We start from the raw sequence: 22,744 nt of genomic DNA, 5'->3' as shown, positions 1-22,744 counted from the left end.
TGAATGGCGTGCAAACAAAGTCTGCTATTACGTAATTGAATTAGTTACGCCATCTCCATATCTATCTATCCGTGTAAAATAATAAAGTTTTTTGTTGTTGTTGTGCACATCCCATCAGTCTTCTGCATCATGTTCAGCAGCATTGGTTTCAATGCAAGCAAAGCTCTCGACAGGTTTTGAGATTGTGTCTCTCATCAGCAAGAGTGAGGCTTGATTTAACCAATTCATAGTGGTGGACTGCCAAATGAACCAGCGAATAAAATACGCATCAACAATCTTGTCTAACACGCGCGATTCGATGTAAACCAACCAGTGCGTTTCATCTTTACATTCACATGCCTCTAAGTAAGTGCCCCTACCTGAATAACAGACCAAAAGTATTGGTCACCCCCGGTGCCCCTTATGCATCTCAACGTTCATCGTGCAAAGTCCCATCAAAAGGGAGAAACACAAATAATTAGACAAATACAATGTTTGTGCCCGTATTGAAACGGCTGTACGCCGTATGGACCTGAAAATTCAATTTCCCCCGTACAAGAATAACGGGGTAAACCGTACGTGTTTGACAGCTGTGCATTCAAAGCATTACCAACTTCGGTTTAACACATAGGCTATCGCAACCAAATATCATCCATAATATATTTTTTTTGTGTTAGATAAATACGCATAAATCCCAGATCTAACCCAAAAAAACCTCAACTTCACCATCAAAACCATTAACTAATCCGCTCGGGTTTCACAAACACAGCCGTAGCCCCGCCTCCTCGTGAATAATTAACGAGTGGCTCGCAAGCCCCGCCTCCCTGCAGCAGCATGAACGGCAGGACGAAGCGGCCTCGAAGCCCCGCCTTCTCATGAATAATTAATCGCGCGTGCTAAACCACGCCCACCCTCATGGATATTACGCGTATGCAGATAAGGCTACAAGGTGGGCACCATTTTGAACTGAAAACAGAAAGAACGGGGGGGAGATGATGGTGGCGAGCGTGACTGCAGCGGCCGGCGCTAGCACCGTCGTAGCTACAACAACAACAAGGGCGGCGGTGGTGTTAATGACGAGACAGTGGGCACAGTAGCATCAGGCCATTGTCACGGCGGAGAGGGGAGCGCGGGCGAGGCGGAGAGAGAGAGAGACAGAAGTGGAGGTGAAGGAGGTAGCCAGAGAAGATAAAGCCATGGCCGCCGAGCCCAAGTACGAGCTGCTGAGGGAGCTGGGGCGAGGCAGCTTCGGCGTGGTGTACGAGGCGGTGGTGCGGGGCACGGGCGCGCGAAGGGCCGTCAAGAGGATCCGCTGCTGCAGCCCCGAGAGCGTGGAGCTCGGCCTGCAGGAGCTGTGGGCGCTCAAGAGCGTGCGGCCGCCGCGGGGCCACCACAACGTGGTGCGCTTCGACGAGTGCGTGCTGCAGCACAACGGCCGCGCTGCGCGCATGGCCCGGGACGACTACGAGCGCGGGGAGGCGTACCTGAGGCTCGTGGAGACGTCCCTCAAGGGTGAGGGACAGGGTGGTGGGGTTGTGTGTGTGTGTGCGCGCGTGTGTTGTGTGAGGACGAAGCAAAGTTGTGCGGGGTAAGGGAGTGGTGCTTCTTTGTAAGTCATCTCGGGCATTCCGAGGCAACCGGGGTCTGTCACCGTGACCTTTGCATGCCTTGCGCGGTAAGCACTTATCGTGGCCTCAAAGTGCACCTAGCCTGGCACAAACGTCGTGGTGATGTCACCGCCGCTTGGTTGCAAACGGCGGCTGCTGTGTGAGGAGAGTTGTGTGAGGAGAGGTTTGTTTACCTGAGCCTCCTGGAGACCTCTTATTAATAGTGAAGGACGGGGGTGTGTGTCTGTGTGAGGATAAATGTGTGTTCTTGCACCTGAAACTCGTGGAGACGTCCCTCAAGGGGTGAGGAGATGGATCGAGGGGAGTGTGTGTGTGAGGAGAGAGAGGAAAAACAGATGTGAGTGGTGCGTATCTCAGACTCGTGCATGCACATCCATCAAGGGTGATTGACAGGGTATATGTGTGTGTGTAAATATCTCGCCATAGTGGGGGGTGGAGGGGAGTACAAGGGATTGTGATCTCTGCGGGTCAATTCATCTGACTCGTCCATAACACCTGGGTCTTGTCCCTTGACCTTAGCCAGCGAGCGCTTGACACTGTACGTGGCCTCGGTGCACCTAGCCTGGCACAAGGGCCGTGTTGACGTCGACTCCAACTCGGTGGCAGAGGGCGGCTGTTGTTTACCTGAGACTCGTGGAAGACTGCTCTCAAGAGGGAGGAATGCAATGGGGAGAGAGTGAACCTCGGGGGGGTTGTCTGTGTGTGTTGTGTTGCTCGTCCGAAACCCCAAAGAGACAAAGGCGGCCGGGCGTAGTGCTGGCCCCCCTCGTTAACATTATTTGCCCCCCAACATTCTGTTCAGGCTATACGGGGGGGGGGGGGAGAGGAGGGGGTTGGTCTTTGTTGTTGTCATGAAGAGTACGCTTGGGCTCGAGGCTAGCCACCTTGAAGGTTGAGGGGGAGATAGTGAGAGCGGTGTTGTGAGACTGGTATGCGAGTGCAACTAAGGTAAGTCAGTGTGTTGTTTACCTGAGGAGACCCGTGGAGAGAGTTCACTCGAGGTTGTGTGTGGGGTTGGATGTTGCAGGGGGTGTGTGTGTGAGAGACAGGGGGGCATGTGTGTGTACTGTTGGCTGTAAGGAGTTTGTGCGGCCTGTGTTTTGATTTGTGTGCTGTGCATTTTCGGGGGGGGGAAGCGTAAGTCTTGTGGCAGGGCTTGAGGGTTGGTGTGCATGTTATGAGCATTTTTTTGCAATGTTTAATGAAAACTATTTCCTGCATTTTGTGTTCAGTTGTGCTTCCTCTGCACCTCCCGATTTGCACGGTTGGCTACGTGCGGTGCGAACGAGGTTCAACAAACGTGTGGGATTGTGCAGGGAGTTCATTATGGACTTTGTCTATGCGTCAGGTTTGCACGACGTAACGTTACTAGGTGTGTGGGTGATGTATAATGTGGGGATAATGTATCGTGTCCGTGCTGAGGGTGTTCATGATACATTTGCGTGTATTGTGGAGCTTGTGTGTGTGTGTGTTTGTACCGCGTGTGCTTGGCCTGATGATGTGCGTTGTCTGCTTAGTGTGAGGAGCCGAATGGCTCACAGGGGCTATACCAAAATAAATAAACTGAGACTGGTGTTGAGGATGTGTGGTTTGGTGTGAGCACACGGTGTTGACGTATTTGAGGTGCGTATGCATGGGGTGATGTGAGGGTGAATGAAGGTGGTCTGCGATGTTGTAAACAGTGCTTGTGCGGTTTAACATTTACAAGATTCAAACCAATTCGCAATAAGGCACTGCGCTGCAATGTAATAGGGGGTTAATACAGTGCATTACTGTACAGTGTTCGAGCACTTAAACACTGTAGTGCTCTGCACAGTATCATTTCCGTACGTTACAATGTCCAGTGTAATTTCGAATGGCAATAGCAGTGTGTACGTGCATTGGTAGTGAGAGACCGGGGAGGCCTAAGGCTTCTATTGAGAGCATTTCGTTTATTTTTTTACCTGTTTCTTTGGACGATTCTTGAAGTCGTTTTTTTTTGGTCTTGTGGATCCGTGTGTGGGTGTCTTGGGTTTGTTTCCTATATTTGCATGATTACGTGTAATGTTTTAATTGCAATAATGTACATCTGTCCTTGTAAATGCTTTCGTGTGCTTTCATGGCTTTATTGTGTTATCCCTGCATGTGTATTCTCGCAATGACGTTACTTTAGATGTGGTGCTCTCGGTTACAAAACTGCCATCGCCCCCTGCATTCCATTTTGTTGTTATTAAACAACCTTTCATAAGGAAGCTCCGTAGGGCAGGATATGGCATGTTGTATAAGCAGATATGCTGTGTTCAGAGAATATTACTAACCTTACATGGTGGCTTAAGCTGACAGTACAGGGGGTGATTTAATGCTTCCACAGGGAGACAATCTGGGAGATCTCGCCTAATCTCCGAATGTTGGGAAAACATACTTTTAATATGTGCAGTTAACTTTACCGGGCGTTTAAGATAGTTTGTAACCACGATGGGTAAATATGCGTGTCTAGGCAAGGATTTAATAGTTAAGTAATTCAAATACATGCTCAATTTTTAGAAAGCCATTTCATTGTAAAAAGTGTTTATTTATAATGAGTGTCAGGTAATTGCTGCTTCATATGCAAAGACGGTGGTGGGCAATGACAGCTGGTTGAAAGAATCAGCACAAAGAACAACTCCATCAGATCACCCAGCAAAGCCCGGCCTATTAAGACATGTATGATACGTCGCATAAATAGGCTTTTTGTTAGAACAACCCCTGGGACACATCAACAAACGAATATTTCATGATTGCACACTTTTGAGTGTTTGCAGATGCTCCATTAAGGGCCCCCAAAAAGAGAAACCTGGCTTTGCCCAGTGTTTAAAAGCAGCAAGGTGAGGCAGGCAGCAACCTAGTAGACATAGTGGTTTGTTTAATTATGCTCGTATACAATTCCATATCTCCTCAAAGTTAAAGGTGCAGTCACAATTCAACTAAAGTTACATCATATATGTTTACTTAAACCCAGGTGTGTTGAAATTCTATACATTGGCATGTGATGACATTGCATAGAGTAAGCGGAGCTGTTAATGGAACACTTGTATTTCCCATGAAGCAGGGCACAATGGCTGTGAAGGTCTTAAAAGATCGTGATGTTAAGGCAACAGCATACCACTTTGGCTCGGTAGAGGTTTTTCCCCAAAATCGACAAAGCTGAAAGTTTGAATACAGAATAAATTATGTATATTTATATTACACTGCTTCGTCAAAGCAAGTGTTTGGGCTTGTTTTTATTGTTTGCAGAAAAGGAGTGCTTATTTTAACGTTTTACCTGTGTTTTTTATTTTAACTGTTTATTACTTTACCAACATGCTGAAGGTGTCATTCTTTGAAGGAGACATCCCCTTACAAACTGTAAACAAGCTGCAGTTGGGCAATTTAGATCCTAACGAACATTCCATTTATTGTAGATTAATGTGATTACATTGCAGTACATCCTGATACTCAGTCCACAACTATTTTACTTTCCTACACAAATTAAATGGGAAATATTTTTTCCCGTATTAAACTATAGCTATTCTTAGCCACATTTATTCACGAATATTTAAGTGAGGTAATCACACATTTTTAAAAAATATATATATTTATGAAAGTATTTATACAGATATGGAGGCAAAATGCACTTATTCTCTTTACACAACTTTGGTAAGTTTTTCAAGCTTAAGTAATTTAGTGTACACGAAATACTATGTCAATGTGTTCATAAATCTGTTCATAAATACCTTTTCTTAATTTTCTATTTACATAGCACACAATTTGTTAATTTATCTTTGATGGCAACAACCTACATTTTGGCCCATTTAAATAGGTACCCACCAGATAATGCTGTACTGTGACATTTGAAGGTAATAAAATCAGAAGAATATAACAGCATGTAAACTGCATGGGTAGGCAAATGCTGGTGCAATTGCAGCACAACTGGACTTAGTGGAATTATGTCAGTGCAGCCACACATGAACAAAGGTTCCCATGAGGGCCAACGTGCAGCAATAAAGCAGATGGCCAGGCTTATTTATTCCTTTGAGAGGACCATGGCAGCATTGGCCTCTCACTGCCCTTGTTAGTATTTGCACTTGAAATCTGCGTTCATCAGTTTCCCATTTATAATATTTAACATGGCAGAGGTAGTGAAATGCATCTGTTGCTGTTTGCATCTGCATATCTGTTGAAGACTAAACATCTAATTTGAATTTTATTTTGTGATATTCACCCTTTGTTGAACACCCATTGACATAAGTATAGCAATGCTACGTATGGATATAAATAGATCTTTGCTAAATAAAAAGTTGGTACGACCATGGCAGTCACACAATAAAAATCGCCATTTACACTGCTGTAAATCGCCATTTACACTGCTGTATAACAGTCTGGTTGCAAAGGGGAAGGGTGCACATTTATCTGTGATATGCAAGGTCAGTCTTCGACACTATGCTCAGGTTAAGAAATATGAAGTAGTTAGTCCATATGCTAGTGTGCGTGTTGTGTGACATGGTCCATATGCTTGTGACGTGCAAGTGGTCGTGTGTATATGATCTCTATATCGCCTTGTGCACTTGCACTGCATGTTAGATGTGTTTTGTAACTCCCTGCCAGTGACCCTTCACCTCTATATGGCCTCCGTGAACCAGGTGGTGGCACAGGTCATCTCATTAGTTGTGAAACTGCAGTAGCTGCTGCTGCTGCTGTTTGAGCTCATGTTTGCACGCCAGTAGCATTGCTAACTGTATTTCATTTTCCTCCCCTTCCCTGTGTCACCACACAGGTGAGCGCTGCTTCGGTCCGGGCAACTCCTACTACCTGTGGCTGGTAATGGAGTACTGTGACGGTGGTGATATGAATGGCTATCTGCTGTCGCGCCAGCCGGACCACTGGCTCAACACAAGCTTTGCGATGCAGCTCAGCCGTGCTGTCGCCTTCCTGCACCGCAACAGCATCGTGCACCGCGACCTCAAGCCCGACAACATCCTGGTGGCTGAGAACTCTGGCCGGCCTGTGCTTAAGGTGGCTGACTTTGGTCTAAGCAAGATATTCGCTGGCCAAGGACAGGTGAGTGTGGGGAAATATTTTTTTACTCCCACGTCATAAAATGTGCGAGCACTTGGTGTTGTTTACTCGCCATGGTGTGTTTGTGTCTTTGGACAAATGCACTCATAATGGAATCGCAAGATGTGTCCCATCACTGGAAATCCCCCTGCCAAAGGCAGGTTATTGCATTTTGGCAGCACTTTTGTCAGTGCCAGTGCAATGAACTTAATGATTGAATTTTATCTGGCTCACATAGGTAAGGGTTGGCTCTTGTCAGGGCACGGCATGTTCCATTCCATCCCTTGATACCGTTTTTTGTGTCCTCCGATTTGTATTTATTTCATAAATGTGCAGTGCCCTTTTTGGTGTTCAGTCAATATGTCTTGGTCACAATAGAGATATTAATGACTTAATATTAACAAAAACACTTTTTGTTACATTACATTTGAAAATTATTTTAAACGTTTAGATTTTGGACAATGTACTGCCGCAGTGGCTTTGGCAAATAATGCTACAGGGTATTAAGGTCCGCTGTGGTAATTCTAGGTGTCAGACTGAGCTAACAGCCATCGTATAAAGCTCATGATGGGAGCACATTAGGCCTTTAAGCACGGCCGTGTCGAATATAATTGTAGGGGATAAATTAGTGTGCCCCATTGGGAATAAACTAAAAACAGGTGTGAGACCCGACAGAGGAGCAGGGCCGATGCCAGTGTTGGTTGTGGGCCAGCATCTTTTTGCCAGGTCCCCGGGCTCTGTCACAGAGCCCAGAACAGCGTCTGTTGTCGAGACTCAAAGGGGGCAACATGTGGAAAGCGTTCTCCTCCAAACCAGACGCCTTATTAAATTGGCAATAATGATGCAAATGTCATATATAAAGGAAAATGTGGCAAAAAATAAAATTACAATATGTTACGATAATTTGTTCATGCTGATTTGGCTGTCTTGTTAATATAATGGCAAAACTTCACTTTCGGAGGTCTCTTTGCTGGAATTCTCAAATTTCCCCCAACTGGAACTTCTTTTGCTTATTGGTAATGACACGTTTAAGGCTTGCTTTACAAGAACAAACGGAGGCTTACTTTAATCGTAAATAAACAACATCAACAATAGCCACCATTACCCAAGTGCAAAAGTGACAAGCATGTGGATGGCACCTCTCTTTCTTTACAGCAACTGTCTATTGTTACCTGTGCATTGCTTTAAAGTGTGGGTTTTTGGTTATTGCTCATGCACTGATCATAGTTTGTCAGGTAAGTGTACAGTGGAGTCTATGGGTAAACACCAACTGCTTTGTCTGCACACTTTATTTGTAGACAGCTGATGTCTCCCCATCGCTGGCACATACAGGGGTCCAATTGCTTCTTCCTTGGGAATGGATTGTTGCTGATAGCAGCTGATGAAAGTGCAGTGTATGGAATTAGGTTTCAATCTCATTTGCAGGTGCACGCACGTTTGTGAATGTTTACGTATTAATTGTGATCGACTTATGCAGCTTATGACGCGACAGATTCGAGAGCCAATTTGTTCAAGTGTATAAACTGTATAGTGTATCTGATGTGTGCAGCACTTAGCAACACTCCAATATAAACCTGGCAGCCTGTGGTTCAATTCAGGCCATGGTTAACGTCAATGGCGAGTAATATCTGGAGTATTCCTGGGTCTTCCCCATACATATACATATATTCTAGTCATGTTATATTGTTATAACACTGTCACTACTCTGTGAAATCCTCTAAAACAACATGACATGCCACAATCCTGATGTAATCACAGGTAGACTAGTAGGCATATGGGCGAATACATAATGATTTGTGGGTCACAAAATTATACAAAATTAACATTTTGTTTGTCCTGTCTGGTTTTTATGGCCTTGTTCTGTCCGTTGTTTGTATTCCCACTCTTGTTTGTACTGCTTTTTCTGTGCGTTCACATAATGATAATCAAAAGCAATACATTTGTATATGTGCGATTCCATACATGTCATGAATGTAATAATCCATACACGGCTCGAAGCTCTGACACAGCAGCGTGAGCCACCTGGCTTCCCTCTATTAGGCCTCATTCCACTAAAAAGAGTGGGTGTTTGTGGGCACTGCGCAGGGCCTGAGCAGTGGCGAGTCTGTGAATCGCGCGTGGCTGTCTCCTGCATGCGGCTCTTCCTTCTACATGGCACCCGAGGTGTGGGAGGGGCACTTCACTGCCAAGGCCGATATCTTTGCGCTGGGCATCATTGTGTGGGCCATGCTGGAACGCATCACCTTCACCGATGCCGAGTCCAAGCGCAAGCTGTTAGGCTCCTACGTGCGCCAGGTACACGCCACACACACCTAACGCTTTCACACAGCAGGGGTCGCTTCCAGGCTGGGGTTATGTTTATTCAAGGGACGTCACTCATGTCATTATAAATCTCAAGTTAAATGGTGCAGTAATGATACTTGCTTTATTGTGTGTTTCCGTGTTGCTTTTTATTGTGGTCTGCAACACTTAAGTTTAATGTTGGTAACCAACTTACATAAGTTTTAATTTTTATGAACATGCCACAGCATTGTGATTGGCTGAAGGAGTTCTTGGCAATGGGAAGGCGAACATTAATATAACTTTTTCTACACCAGTACAATGGACTACAATTTACAGACATGGCGCAATAGGGTGGGTTTGCATTTGAAAACGAAAGCAATGAAGTTGCTATGTTTCACGTAGGATTTTCGGTTTTCGCAGCATCTAAGGAGCGCATCAAAGTTTTGTGCAGGAGTGCTCCACTGTTTAACTACGTGCTTATTTTACGTATGCTAGCATATTTCTGTGTACAGATGTCTGGTAGTTTGAGTGTATTTTGTATGTGAAATAAGTTGAGGTTTTTAGGTCAAGTGATATGAGGGTGGTATTCATCTCATGTTGAAATTTCACATTCTTATTATGGGGAAATTATTTATGGAACGCACGCCATTGACTTTCCAGAAGGTTTGTACTCGTTTTATCACCCTTGAAATAGGCTAAGTTGATCTCTCACTTGCAGTGTTGAATTGGTGTGCACGCTAACCACTGCTTATCACATTGTATTGTGTATATGCTGACATGGCAGTTTACATTTAGTTGTAAAATTTCATGTGTAAACCCCAGTTTATTAATGAATGCATCAGACCAACTGCTTGGGCTCTGTAAAAAAAATTCTGTTGCCTTGCAGATGCATTCAATCTGGCCTCACCCAGGTGCTGAATGACCCATGTGAAATTGTCAATGCCAACCTTGGTGATGTTTTATGGACTACATTAGGCAAATAGTCTCTACTTTCACTATGGCTGGATGTAAAGTGAAGTGATTTTTTTAATATAAGTTCAATTCAATTTCACCATTGTACCTCACTTGACTGTCATAGAGCCAAGTTAATGGGGATGTGCTAAAAAAATAGTAAAGTTGAGCTTAATTGTATTGGTGAGGCACAGTGCAAGATTGCTATGTGCTGCCGAACTCTGTTTTTGCGCGCACACGTGTGGAAGACTGGCTGATGCTGCCACACATGAAAGTCGGTCTTGTGGCACCCATGGGCCTCCTATTACAAAAGCGTGCGTTGGCCACATTCTTGAATGATAAGAAAGCCACGTTGTGTTTTTCGCTTAATTACCTCCCAACTCTTTACAAACACCTCGCCAAGTGCATTGCAAGATTGGATGCCAAATCCAAATGTAGTATTTGCCAGCCAGTGGGACATAATAACCCATGATGTTCTAGCTCACTTAATTAAGTTATACATAAATGTAAAGTATGTATTTAAAGTTACTCAAAATGGCTGAAGTGAATGTTTTGGCAAATATTTGTCATAGTTCACTTTTCTTCTGTGTCTAATAATTCCGAGGTATCATGTAATATTAAAATAAATTCAGGAACCAACTTGTAAAACGAGTCACATGCACTGCCTTTCCTGCAAACACAATAATGCAGGTTATGTATTTTAATTGGTATTGATGAAGGTATGTCTTGGCAGGGCATCTTCCTTAACTCTGTATCCTGCTGTAAACCATCAATTATGAAAGAACGAAGAATATGGATCCCTGCAGTCACGAAAGCTTTAAATAAAAATTATAGTCGTGCAAATTTGTGGGCATTTGTGAAATGTATAAAATCTCTCTTGATCCCCAAATACTAATTGCATGGCAGGTACAGCAAAATCATTGTAGATTCAAAAAACCGTTTGTTAATTTAATAATTATAACCCACAATCATAACCACCATTCCAAAACGTAACCAAAAAGACTGATGACAGTCCTCCCATGTGAAAACACCATGCTGGCATCATTAATTTTGACGGAATGTTGATATCTCTGAAGTATGTGTATCTTCTCTTCTTGCATTGCAGCACGATAATAATGCCATTGCCTGCCATGAGCATTGCATGTGTTTTCAGCAACAATCTAAATCAATTTAAGACGTAGGCTTCCTAATCAAAAGCCAACATCGTAAATGCTTTTGGGAGCTTTGTGTTATAAACCCTTGGACTACTGAATATGCCACTCGAAATAAACTGAATATGTAATAAATACTTTTGACATTGGGTGAAAATGTATTTGAAATTTTATATCTCGCTGTATTTGTGATTGGCACTACTATTGGAAACTAGTGGAAAAGAAACCCAAAAGTATTTATTTCATTACTTGAATAAAATTAAGAAAACGTGTTACATTAAATTAGTTTTTTTTTGGCCAAAGTACATGCCAGTTTATGAGTGGCACATGTTCCCACACTCAACATTTGCTATTCATCATCTACTTTTTCTCTGTTACAATTAATAGATCCACAGGGGAATACTAAAATTGCTGTGTACATTCTTCAATGTTATTCCTTCCAGTAAACTTAAGATGGAGCACGTTTAATAACAACACGTTTTCGTACCACGTATACCAAGTTATTGAGCACATTCTAAACTATACCAAGTTATTGAGCACATTCTAAACTGCATGGTATTGATGCCACAGCCTGCGACATGTCTTTCAGGGGTGTGACCTATGTTTTGAGAATCGCTGTTCTAAGTGCTTTATAAAAAAAAAAGTGTAATTTAAATTATGACATTTATTTTTAAGTGTCGCCTCCTGTAGCGTGAAAGCTGGTTCTCATGCTACTTTACTGCTTTTAATACTTTCATAAATGCATATTTTAACAATAATTTTTAGCTCCATAATACATTGTGGTTATATTTGCTTTTATAAGGCTGCAAGACACTTGCCGTTTTCCTGCAATGCAGTATCATCCTAATTGCCCTTCATCCAAGTGTGTGTTATGTAATAGTTATGTCCTGGCCTACTTGTGGGTTTTTTCCCCATCTAATGGGACTAAAAAAAACAGTCCCCTGGGAATAATGTTAGCTTCATTGCACCACTTTTCATACAATAAAATGGTATTAAATCACAGGAATCTCCAGATTGATTTAATATAACATGCTCAGCTAATTCCACACACAAATGACTGAGCAGCTTTAAAAATTAAACCTTTGCTGCCTTGCTCTTGTGTCATTGGCAAGCATTAGCCACTGATACGCGATCGACTCTTGCAAATGTACCTACTGCTGCAAATATATTGCTATGTAAAATAGAAATGGGTTTCTCTCCTTTGAATGTATGTGTATGCAAATGATGCGAGGTTTGTAAGATAGGGAAAGGGTGCGTTTAGAATAGAAAGAATAGATTTTGGATGATCAGGAAGAGACGGACAGTTGTGATGGGTGGGTACGTGCAGGAAATAAGGTGGGCAGGTTACCGGGACGGGAACTACAATTAACAACATTTCAAGTGCTGGAGTGGCAGAGAGGTTGGTGACCAAGGGGAAGACTTGAGGCCAAGATGGTATTGATTAGACTTGGCAAACCTTAAGTGGTTGAGCTTCTGTGCATTAGCTTAGCAAACCAGCAGAAGGAAGAAAGCTATGGGAATGTGTGGTGTTTTCATTGTCATGGGCACTCATGGCCTCATCTTAGCAGAATAATAATGTCCTTCACTTTTTATCAGTCTGAATTATATATCACCAATACCCTGGTGGAGTGTTTGGTCCTTGAGTGGCCTCAGAGAAAACCCAAGTATACGAGTGGGTAACATTCATAGCTTTGCATAGATATATGAAAGAATCCATGGCTGCGATGCCATCTCAAGCCAAAACTTGCAATATTTGGTATTCCTGGGCAGTCTGGCATCTGGGTATCAACCAGGCTCAATCATGCAAAGCTTTAAAGATCAACAGTTGGCATGGTGACAGATTGGTCCCGGCATCTGCCGCTCGCTCGGATTTTGCCATTAACGTGCGCGTGTGCGTGCCGCACAGGGCCGGCGCATCGTGCCGGTGGGCGAGGCGCTGCTCGAGAACCCGCGCACGGAGCTGCACATCCCACGGCGCCGCCACAGCCCCATGAGCACGGCGATGGCGGTGCTGGTGCGCGAGATGCTGTCGCCGCACCCACAGGAGCGGCCCGACTCGGTTACGCTGGAGGCTCGCGTGCGCGAGGCTGTGGCCTGTGCTGTGTGACGTCCGCACCGCTCTGCCTGCCATCTCCGCCGCTGACACCCCTTGACAACCCATTCTGCTGCCTCCCCAGCCTCTGCACCTGCCCTTAGTGTACCTACTACCTCCTGGCTTCATCCTCCTCAAGCCCAGCCAAGAAAGCATCCTTTGACAATGTGAGTTCACCACCAGCAGGGATTTAATGCAAACAAGTCAGAATGCAAGGTGCCTTCAGGGTAGGAAATTTTAATGGCTCATGTGTCTGGCAGTTTCATTGTAGCATGTCAAGTCTCCAGATTGAGTCATATGCACACCCTTAGGAAGACACAGGTCTCCTGTTTAGCCTATTAAATCATAGGGACAGGTCACAAGTGTCTGCTAAGATCGAAATGGTTTGGCCAGCACGACTGCTTATTTCTACAGTTTGCTAATGTTTATACATTGCACCCAGTATACACATTTTAAGGCTGATTTGACAATGGGGAAGTTCATGGCAAGTAAAAATTTGCATGGCCGGTAGTTGAAACAATGTTGGCAGGATTTTAACACAGTGCACTGCATCACCACTGTGGTTGTGTTCGTATACACGCGTACTATATAGTGCTAAAAATAGGTTGTCACTATCATTGTGATTGCCGGTTGCATATTCATACATGACTAACTGCGATATGTTTGCTCTACCTGCCCACTAATTAGGTGGAAAATTATTCCACTGCATGTTCAGAGACCACTTGTAGAAATTAGTATTTTTCCATGGCTAATCACACTCAGCCCTGTCTAATGGTAGATCTGGGTCTCCATTCTCTATTGGGAGCCTGCAAGTTGAAATGTCTTCTGTCAACCAGCGTTGGTTGCAAATTCATTTCAGATGAGCAGTGTTCAGCCATGCCTAGACATTTACAGCAGGCATTGAGAAATTGGATCCACGTGCACAGTTGATGTTGATTTATTGTAATAGGTTTCCCCACTTAAAGATTCTTTCCCCACATGGAGATGGATTGGAACACACAGGATCCTGTGCTCGTTTTATCACAGACAATCTGCCAATCTGAATGTGCATTGCATACTTAAGCAGTCGAGCAATAAAATGTTAATTTACTTAGTTTTTCTTGGGTTTGAACATTTACCACCAGTACCAGCATGTCGAATTTTTGTTTAAAAAAATCTTCAAATGTCAATTATTCATGTTAATATCCTGTATTCTACAAAGATTATTATTATTTCAAAATGCACTTACAAAGTGAGAATATCTTGTCTGCATTATGAAAATGTTGTTGCCCTCGAAATATTGTTTGACGGCACGCTGGGATGAATATTAATGTGTGACCCTTTCAATCAGTGATCTTTAAAAAAAAAAACGAAGGCAGCCTATTGAATGCACACAGAAATAAAAGAAAGCTCAATGAGTGCCAACACAACCGTGGCACAGAGTATTACAAGACAACTTATTTTCAGCAGACTGCACGGCACTGTCAGGCTTATACAAGCTTTCCCGCAGCACTATAGTACCAGCGCTTTGAAAAGTGCCGTGTTGTCAAGTTACATTGCCAGCGTGAGAGTAAAAATACTGGGCCGCTTGTAATGAGGCCAGTATATTACTCGCATTCGGATGAATGATCATGAATAATTTGTAAAGCTGGCTGTTGGGAGAACAATGGTGCAGTGACAATTTAGTCAGCATTTTAGTACTTCCAGTCTTAGTCTCGTCTGACAATGTGTGAAACTTTTGTCAAGTTCTATTTTGCGGATTTAATTTTTTATCTATCGTCCATTGCTCTTGTTATTATTTTTATGTTAATAGCATTTAATGACAACAGTGACTAAGGCTTGAATCAATTTCCAGGGGTTGTCATTGACTTGTCTAAGACTGAAATGCTAATACTGCAATGGTTGGTGCATTTTTTACAATATTGTGTCCAATAATTATCCTTAAGTTCCCTTGCCTGGGATGAGATCATTTACAGTTTTGTACCGTTTGTAATTAACATGTTTAGATCAGTTTAACACGTAGGCTTGTTTAGATACTACATTGGTGAATCGACAATACAAGCTTAAATATAACAATTCTACAGTCATAAACAGTTTATTTTCTCTTGACAAATCGATCAGGACAGCTCATTATTATTTCCCTGCAGGTGAGCGCATGGATTCATAGCAAGGCTGGCATTTGGTTAGAAGAGACGCCCTGCTTAATATGCCATCGCTCAGAACTGCAGCCAACATTATTTACCAGCTGAAATAGACAGTACTGCTTGAACCCACAGTCCATATATTAGGGACTCACAAGAGCACTCTGGGCACAAATTGTACAGGTCCTAACACAATATAGTGCCCTTGAAATTTGAAAATATTTGTCGGCACTTCAAGAGCCGCAGGGAATGTATTCATGAAGAACTGGCTTTTAAACAAGTTCTCTGTGCTTCCCCCTCCAGCTGTCAAAAATGCACTTTTTGTCGGCAGACACTCCAAAATAATTAATGATAGCAAGCATATTACTGTGTTGCTCTGCATCCATCTCGAAGAGGCATTTCAGTGCACTCCAGAAGGATAAAACAAAGTGCTTGCTGTAACCCCCGTTTTGAAATGGTAACAATTCTACAGTGGAAGCTGGAGGTATTGCTAATGAGTAAATCAAAAATAAAACTAAACTGGTCCAGTTCACGATTCTGAGGTGCATGCAGCTCATTTGCAAGAAAGCCTTAGATGGTTATTGTTGGCCATGTTCAATCACATCTAGCTGTGGTGCTAGCACACAGTGACCTACACTTACACACGGAAGCTTCCAAGCCTCATTGTCCTTTACATTTTAGGTTTCTCTAATTTTACTCGCAATGAGTTCCACTGAATTAACAGTGTCCCCTGTGTCCACAGGTTTCCCGGTTCTCAAGCAAGCCATTTAACACCACTGCAAGGCATATACGTGGGGGGGGGGAGGGCGAGAAGCGTGGAATTTGGGAGGTGGGGGCGGCGATAGGGGGTGATGCGGTTGGTGAGGGGGCAGCTGGAAGGGCTCCGAAGGGCTTTACATCATCCATCGTGAATCCACAGTACAAGGGGTGGTGGCTGCTACAGGGCGGGGTGACACCTTTCGGTCAAAACAAACGCAAGGCACAACTGTTTGAGTGCCACTTGAACACTGTGAAAAATAGTAACTTAAGTAATAAAGGAATATAAACTGACCAGTGATTGGTGCGTGGTGGGATTGGCCTTCTGAAAATGACCAAAGCTGGCTGCTTCCGCTTGTTTAAGAGGAGAACTGATGGGTGAATGTAGCCATGATTGGCGCTGTTTTAGCATACTGCTGCAGTTTCCTCTGAATGTTAAACTACCTGGCATTGGTTTGAAAAACTGTATATGAATAGGGTGATGCCCACCACATCACTGGACTTGAAATGGACCATCGTTGAGTTTATGGTGTAACGTTATTTTTTATGTTGTCATCATTTTATCCGAGTACATCGTGGCTGTGACAAATGTTTGCGCTGCACTCAAATGTTCTGGCTGTGTGGGTTGATGAAGTGAGTGAGCGAATGTTGGTGAATTAAAGGGACATGCAAATATAACGAGTAACACCTTCCCTAAATCATTCCAGGTGAAAAGTAATGCCTAGTTTGAATTTCCCTTTGAATTGAATGTCCAAATAGCACGACGAGTGACCTAATGATATTCACTGGGTTAACTTTCCACTAACATTTGAAAGGGATCTATGCAATTACATTTTCAGTTAGATTTTTGAATAAACTTCTTTAAAAGAAAAACACAATTTTATTCATGTTGGAGCAGCATGTCGCCCACAGGGATTATTTTTGTCGTCGGGTGCATTTTTTTTTCATTAGCGATTTCAGAAAATGTAGATATATTTCCTTGACTGCATGGGGCACGGGTGGCTGGCATCCACTCTAAATGCAGACTTTTGGTCTGGACACCGTATTTACGTTGATCCTGTTTCACATTGTTCTGATGTCACATTGGTCCTGTTCACATTGAGCAGTGCTTTGCAACAGCTTTTTAGAGTTTGGCCCACATCTCTCAGTGTATGGCAGTGTTTAATTCCGAAGCAATGCACAGAGCATCATCCCAATATCTGTCATTTGGTAGTTTGACCAATCATAACACGTCTTTGGTACACAGGGTATCTCCTCTGGCACACATGCAGGGGTATATCATTACTTTTTGAAAATTGGAGATTTGTACCGCAATTCTGTGGAATAGTTATGAAAGCTTTGTCGCAATCTCTAAACTCAAATACATTCACCAGGTTGTGTTCCACTTAAAATTCTGCGAAACATTTACAGGTACAGGCGGGATTCACAATTATGAAATATTTGACGTCTGCTTTACATGGCAATAATAGGTAATGTTACAGTTAAACTGTCGATGGAGTGGGCTTCTGGCTGGCACTGAACGGTGCAAATGGTGCATCTACATTCATTAAACTGGTTTCACTTGTATAGGTTCACTGCCAATGGCTAAGAGCTGCATTTGCTTTAGGCAGGTAACATGACAAACCAAATCCCAAATATGCTTTGGGCAGTGTAAATACACCTTTCATTGTCGGGTCACTACCCTAAATGCCTCGCAAGTAGCACACGCCGTTTGCACGTCTGACCAGCAGAAGCGTGTTTATTCTGCGATGCAGCTTGGTGCAATATATGGGTATAGCAGGTTAGGTTGGGCAGTAAACAGCAAATGAAATTGACCATTTTAAGCACTCAAAGTAGAAAATTTTATTCCGATTTTAAATGGCTGATTTCTAAAATATAGAATGCAAAACGAGGCAAATTCTCATTGTTTTGCATAACATTCTGAGCACTTAGAGCTTTAATGACCTTGTTCAATATCTCTAAATTATTACAGTGCACCTATATTTAAGAAACTAAAAGCCACTCGTATGACAAAACAGCACATGCCACTCCTGCTGCGTGATTTGTTAGGGGTCCTTGGTGATTTTTTTCTAAATTTTTAGATGTACCACTGAGCATAGCAAAATACCTTAATTGGCAAGATATATTAAAAGCTAGAAACGGTTTCCCTAGCATTTTAATTCATCAATTGAAACGCGGAATGAGTTTGCTGCAAGGTGAAGTTGGTGTTGTAAATGGCCTATCGATTACTGAATGTTCAGGTATGTTGCTTTGAACTCTTACGTCAAGTCGGCAGCAATGAATGGGCCCTTAAGTGCATTTGACGGTAAAAAGGTGTATTTATTCATTTGTTTGGTGACATTAAATGATACATTGCAGCGGTGAATGAGCCTCCATCCCTTTACATATGCATGCCTTGCAAACCATTCCTTGGTCAACTTGGATAATATAATTTCACATCAATTACAGTTACTATTGGAGTATAATGTTTGGTTTATACATTTCTGTGTATCACAATCAGTGAAAATTGTTCACAATTCATGCTAGGTTGTTACTATGTTTTTTAAAAATTGTTAAACGTAACATTTTTTATGCTAAAGTGATGTACAAAATGGTTTTAATTCACACGTTCTATTATGCATGCTTTTGTTGCACTCGTGTGTGTAATTTTTACCAACAGACACTAAGCCAGGACATAATACATGCTAAGCTTTCAGTAAATCCACAGTTTCTAATGACAGATTGCTGACAGAGAATCTTTTGGAGGTTTAGTGGCTGCTGTGATGGCATTACATAGAGCACCAAATTATTACACCATTCACCCATTTAAAAACTTTGTTGTAACAACATTTTAACTTCATCTATACCATTGTACACCCCAATCACACGTGCCCCGAAAACAAACAAAACATCCTATTTTAATCGTAGTTGCAAATTCCTGTGTTTAAAGTAACGTCTGTAAGAGTTGATCATGTGGTTACATTTAATGTTTTGTTGCTACCCTTCTCAAAAATAATATCTGCTAAGCCAGTTTGCATCAGTGCTGAGGAATGGAGAACTGTCACTACAAGATGAATTTTAACCTGTTATTTGCACCCACCAGGTGCTTTGTTGTAATGACAGGCGTTGTACAATACCAAATGTTTACCCGTTGTGCTAATGTGCGTTTCCTACTACGACCAAACTGCACCCTGTTTGCATCTGTCTCAACCGGCTGGCTTTGCTTATTGCCTTCCTTGTATCGGACTCGTAACGGGCACTCATTGCGACTCGCAAATTTGCTGGACAATGGGACCTTTACTTACGGTTAAGAAACAACTTAGGGCCCAGGCAGCGTTTTGTTGGCAATTTTACGTCGCGTTTGTTTCACGTTGGATTTTTCCTGTCCGTGAACGGGAAACCTCGTAAGGTGTTGCAGATGGAGGGACAGTTAGGTTTTTTTTTTAATGGGATTACACAACCTTGCACCAGCCCATCGGTCCTGTTTCTAATAAGTATTTAATCACCCAGTAATATTTGATCATTTTAATCAAACGTTCAATTGTTTTTCCCACTGAAAGCATGACGAGGCACTAATCTGTTTACAGCCCTAAGTTAATGGTGGTAACTCCACATTCCTACAACCGGGATTACATTTTACGAGTCGGTGTTGACAATCCCATGGGGATGAACGGCTGAATTAACCTCTAACTGGGACTTCTGGCAACGTTCCGATAGCGGTTATTGGGCTTTTGCTAGCGCTGCTCCCAGACTATGGATACTTTGGTAATTAGGCAGTCATTAGAGTTATTTAAACCTGTTTAAAAAAAAAACACCTCGTTTTAATTTGACCTTTACCCCCTAGTCTTAGCCGTTTACCCTGGTTCTGTTTTATTACCTGCTTTCCATACACGGCGCATTGTGATCTACAGATGAAATTGACATTACAAATTCAAATTATTATTATCTAACCACTACACAACTTGGCTAAATTGTAATGTAGCGATCGGAATGATTTAAATGTGTTCTTTAAATAATTTAAGTATAGGCCACATAAACATTTACAGTAGATGAATTAGTGGGAGCAAGTGCCTACTTTTAAAATCCTATTATCATTTTTGGACTGCCCCTCGTGCTTCGGAAATAATCGGAGTTTTTTTTCATTAAGTATTTAAATCTGGGGAAAACCCAGCGGTTCACTTTGCCCCCTTTTCAAACAGTGCAGGGCAGATATGTGGCATTTGACAAGCAGAATTTAGAGCCGCGCGCATCTAGGTTTACTATCGGTGATTCTAGATTTGAAGCTTTCGTGACTGCGAGGATTCATACGCTTTGGTTTTTTCGGTAAAGTCACGTAGGTACAATAAAATAAAACTAAATTAAATCACGACGTTTTGGAGGCAACACAAGCTTCCGTCTTCAGGTGGAACAGTCACAGCAGAATATCTGTGTCAAGTGGACAGCTGAGACAGCCGGGATTATATACAGGTTAAGGGGGGGGGGGAGCCAAGAAGGGACGTGGTTGGGCGGGGAGGGCTGAGTTAAGCCGCCTTTTGTTATGCTGCAGGGGGTTCGGGGGGAGAGATGTACGAGTACACGCAACTCACTGAAAGCAATGGAAATGGCTGTACAATTATAAGGCAGCCAAACTTTGACTTGGTTTATAACATCTTTTCACTGGTTGATGCTGTAGGGGGTTCAGGGGAAGACATGCACGAGTACATACAACCCACTGAGAGCAATGGCAATGGCTGTACAATTATAAGGCAGCTAACGTTTGACTTGATTTATAACATCTTTCCAATGGTTGCTCAATTTGAAACCATCCTCTCGGTTGAAGTTGTGTCTGTGTTTGTATATCTGGATGGCTTCATGGACAAATCTCTGTTAATTACCAGGAGGTTTGCAGAGAACTTTGGTATCAGAGAAGACAATGTCATGAGAACCCACTGTGTTGAAACAATGATCAGCCATGGCCGAAGAATTAGTTCTCGATTTCCAAAATTTTCAACAAACAAGATCCAGGTCCGGTTAAATACAATACACAAAATCCGTGATCTGATTTTATCCGTAAAGGATGTCATTCCTGACTTACAGTACCCCGGTGTTTACAAATTGGGTTGTACCTGCGGTGACTGCTATATCGGGGAGACGAAACGACATGTTTCTGACCGAATCTGCGAGCACAAATCAGATTTTAAACACGGCAGAACGAATTCTTCGGCCGTGGCTGATCATTTTCAACACAGCGGGTTCTCATGACATTGTCTTCTCTGATACCAAAGTTCTCTGCAAACCTCCCGGTTATTACCAGAGATTTGTCCATGAGGCCATCTAGATATACAAACAGACACAACTTCAACCGAGAGGATGGTTTCAAATTGAGCAACCATTGGAAAGATGTTATAAATCAAGTCAAACGTTAGCTGCCTTGTAATTGTATAGCCATTGCTCTCAGTGGGTTGTATGTACTCGGGTATCTCTTCCCCCGAACCCGTCCTACAGCATCAACCATTGAAAAGATGTTATAAACCAAGTCAAAGTTTGGCTGCCTAATAATTGTACAGCCATTTCCATTGCTTTCAGTGAGTTGCGTGTACTCGTACATCTCTCCCCCCGAACCCCCTGCAGCATAACAAAAGGCGACTTAACTCAGCCCCCCCCCACCCACGTCCCATCTCGGCTCCTCCCTCCCCCCCCTTAACCTGTATATATAATCCCGGCTGTCTCAGAGCTGTCCACTTGACACAGATATTCTGCTGTGACTGTTCCACCTGAAGACGGAAGCTTGTGTTGCCTCCGAAATGTGATTTAATTTAGTTTTATTTTATTTTACCTACGTGACTTTACCGAAAAAACCAAGCAGTATTACTATCGGTGCTTGCATTTTAACGTGTAAGGTGACCGGCTTGAGTGAATAAACCTTGCACAAGTGGTTCACCGAGCTTTTAAAAAGAAACAGCTCTAACCATTCGTGCATTAAGCACCCATCGGCACGTTTACTTCTTGATTAGACGGACAACTTTAGAGAAACCACATGAACCCCACAAATGTGCTGTGATGATTTTCTACATCCATTGTAGGTGTTCGTCGACTATTCTACAATCAGTGTATCAGTGAAACCCCCAGGTTAATGCAGCAACGAAACTTAAGTGTAAAAAAGTTCAATTAATTGTTATTTATTACATCCTAATGTTTAATTTTAAAATTGGAAAGTGTGAGACGGTAATAAACGAGCTGCTGAAATCATTTTTTGCTGGGTTTTAGTCTTTTGTTATTAATTCCCTGTAACGATTGGACGTGCGACTTGCCGTAGGCCAGAGCACCGCTTAGAACCTAAAGAAATGCGGAGAGAAAAAGAGACACGAGTTCTGAACAATTAATCTTGCTGTGGGTGTAATGACGCGTGGGTGGGTGTGTGGGTGTTTTCAACCGAACATGTCGCACGGCATTACGAGAAAGCTTTAGATGATCGCGCGTGCCTTTTTGCAGGATACGAGCGATGGTGTGGGAGATGTGCTTCCTCGACGTGTGAGTCGGAGGTTGCTTTGTTTGTTATACCTGCATCCACAGATTGGTGCACTTTTGGCAAAAAAAGCCATATTCATTTGATTCTGTTACCTTTGTCATTTAAATTATTGCTCGTTATCAATGCTGTCTAAATGTAATTTTGTGGTAAAAAGTGAAAAAATAAATAAACAACGTGATTAATTTGGTATACTCTCGGCTTGCAAGTTTTTGCACACAGTTTGTGATACAGTAAACACGTACATT

At 42.7% G+C, this 22,744-nt stretch overlaps 1 protein-coding gene across 2 annotated transcripts; it reads left to right on the top strand.

Annotated features, from left to right (window-relative positions):
* The first annotated feature begins 889 nt into the window (after nucleotides 1–889).
* On the top strand, nucleotides 890–22,686 carry LOC116945247 (serine/threonine-protein kinase 35-like). Of its 2 annotated transcripts, none has more exons than XM_032959590.2 (5): nucleotides 890–1,491; nucleotides 6,379–6,662; nucleotides 8,823–8,954; nucleotides 12,951–13,303; nucleotides 15,999–22,686. In XM_032959590.2, the coding sequence occupies exons 1-4, from the start codon at nucleotides 1,176–1,178 to the stop codon at nucleotides 13,149–13,151; spliced, it is 933 nt and encodes a 310-aa protein (XP_032815481.1). In that variant the 5' UTR covers nucleotides 890–1,175; the 3' UTR covers nucleotides 13,152–13,303; nucleotides 15,999–22,686. The 2 variants fall into 2 exon arrangements, with proteins under 2 accessions (XP_032815481.1, XP_032815480.1); XM_032959589.2 differs by having other exon boundaries at nucleotides 896–1,491; nucleotides 8,745–8,954.
* The last annotated feature ends 58 nt before the right edge of the window (nucleotides 22,687–22,744 follow it).

The sequence above is a fragment of the Petromyzon marinus genome, chromosome 23 (genome assembly GCF_048934315.1).
Source record: "Petromyzon marinus isolate PM22_M1 ecotype Great Lakes invasive population chromosome 23, UKy_Petmar_22M1.pri1.0, whole genome shotgun sequence".
NCBI classification, from domain to species: Eukaryota; Metazoa; Chordata; class Hyperoartia; order Petromyzontiformes; family Petromyzontidae; genus Petromyzon; species Petromyzon marinus.
This window is presented reverse-complemented; position numbering and strand designations above follow the sequence as displayed.

Excerpts from the sequence above, each read along its gene's own strand:
- LOC116945247 (XM_032959589.2), top strand. The coding sequence starts at position 1,176 with ATGGCCGCCGAGCCCAAGTACGAGCTGCTGAGGGAGCTGGGGCGAGGC. Across the intron at positions 1,492-6,378 it reads CGTGGAGACGTCCCTCAAGG|GTGAGCGCTGCTTCGGTCCG; the intron begins GTGAGGGACAGG and ends GTCACCACACAG. Across the intron at positions 8,955-12,950 it reads TAGGCTCCTACGTGCGCCAG|GGCCGGCGCATCGTGCCGGT; the intron begins GTACACGCCACA and ends CGTGCCGCACAG.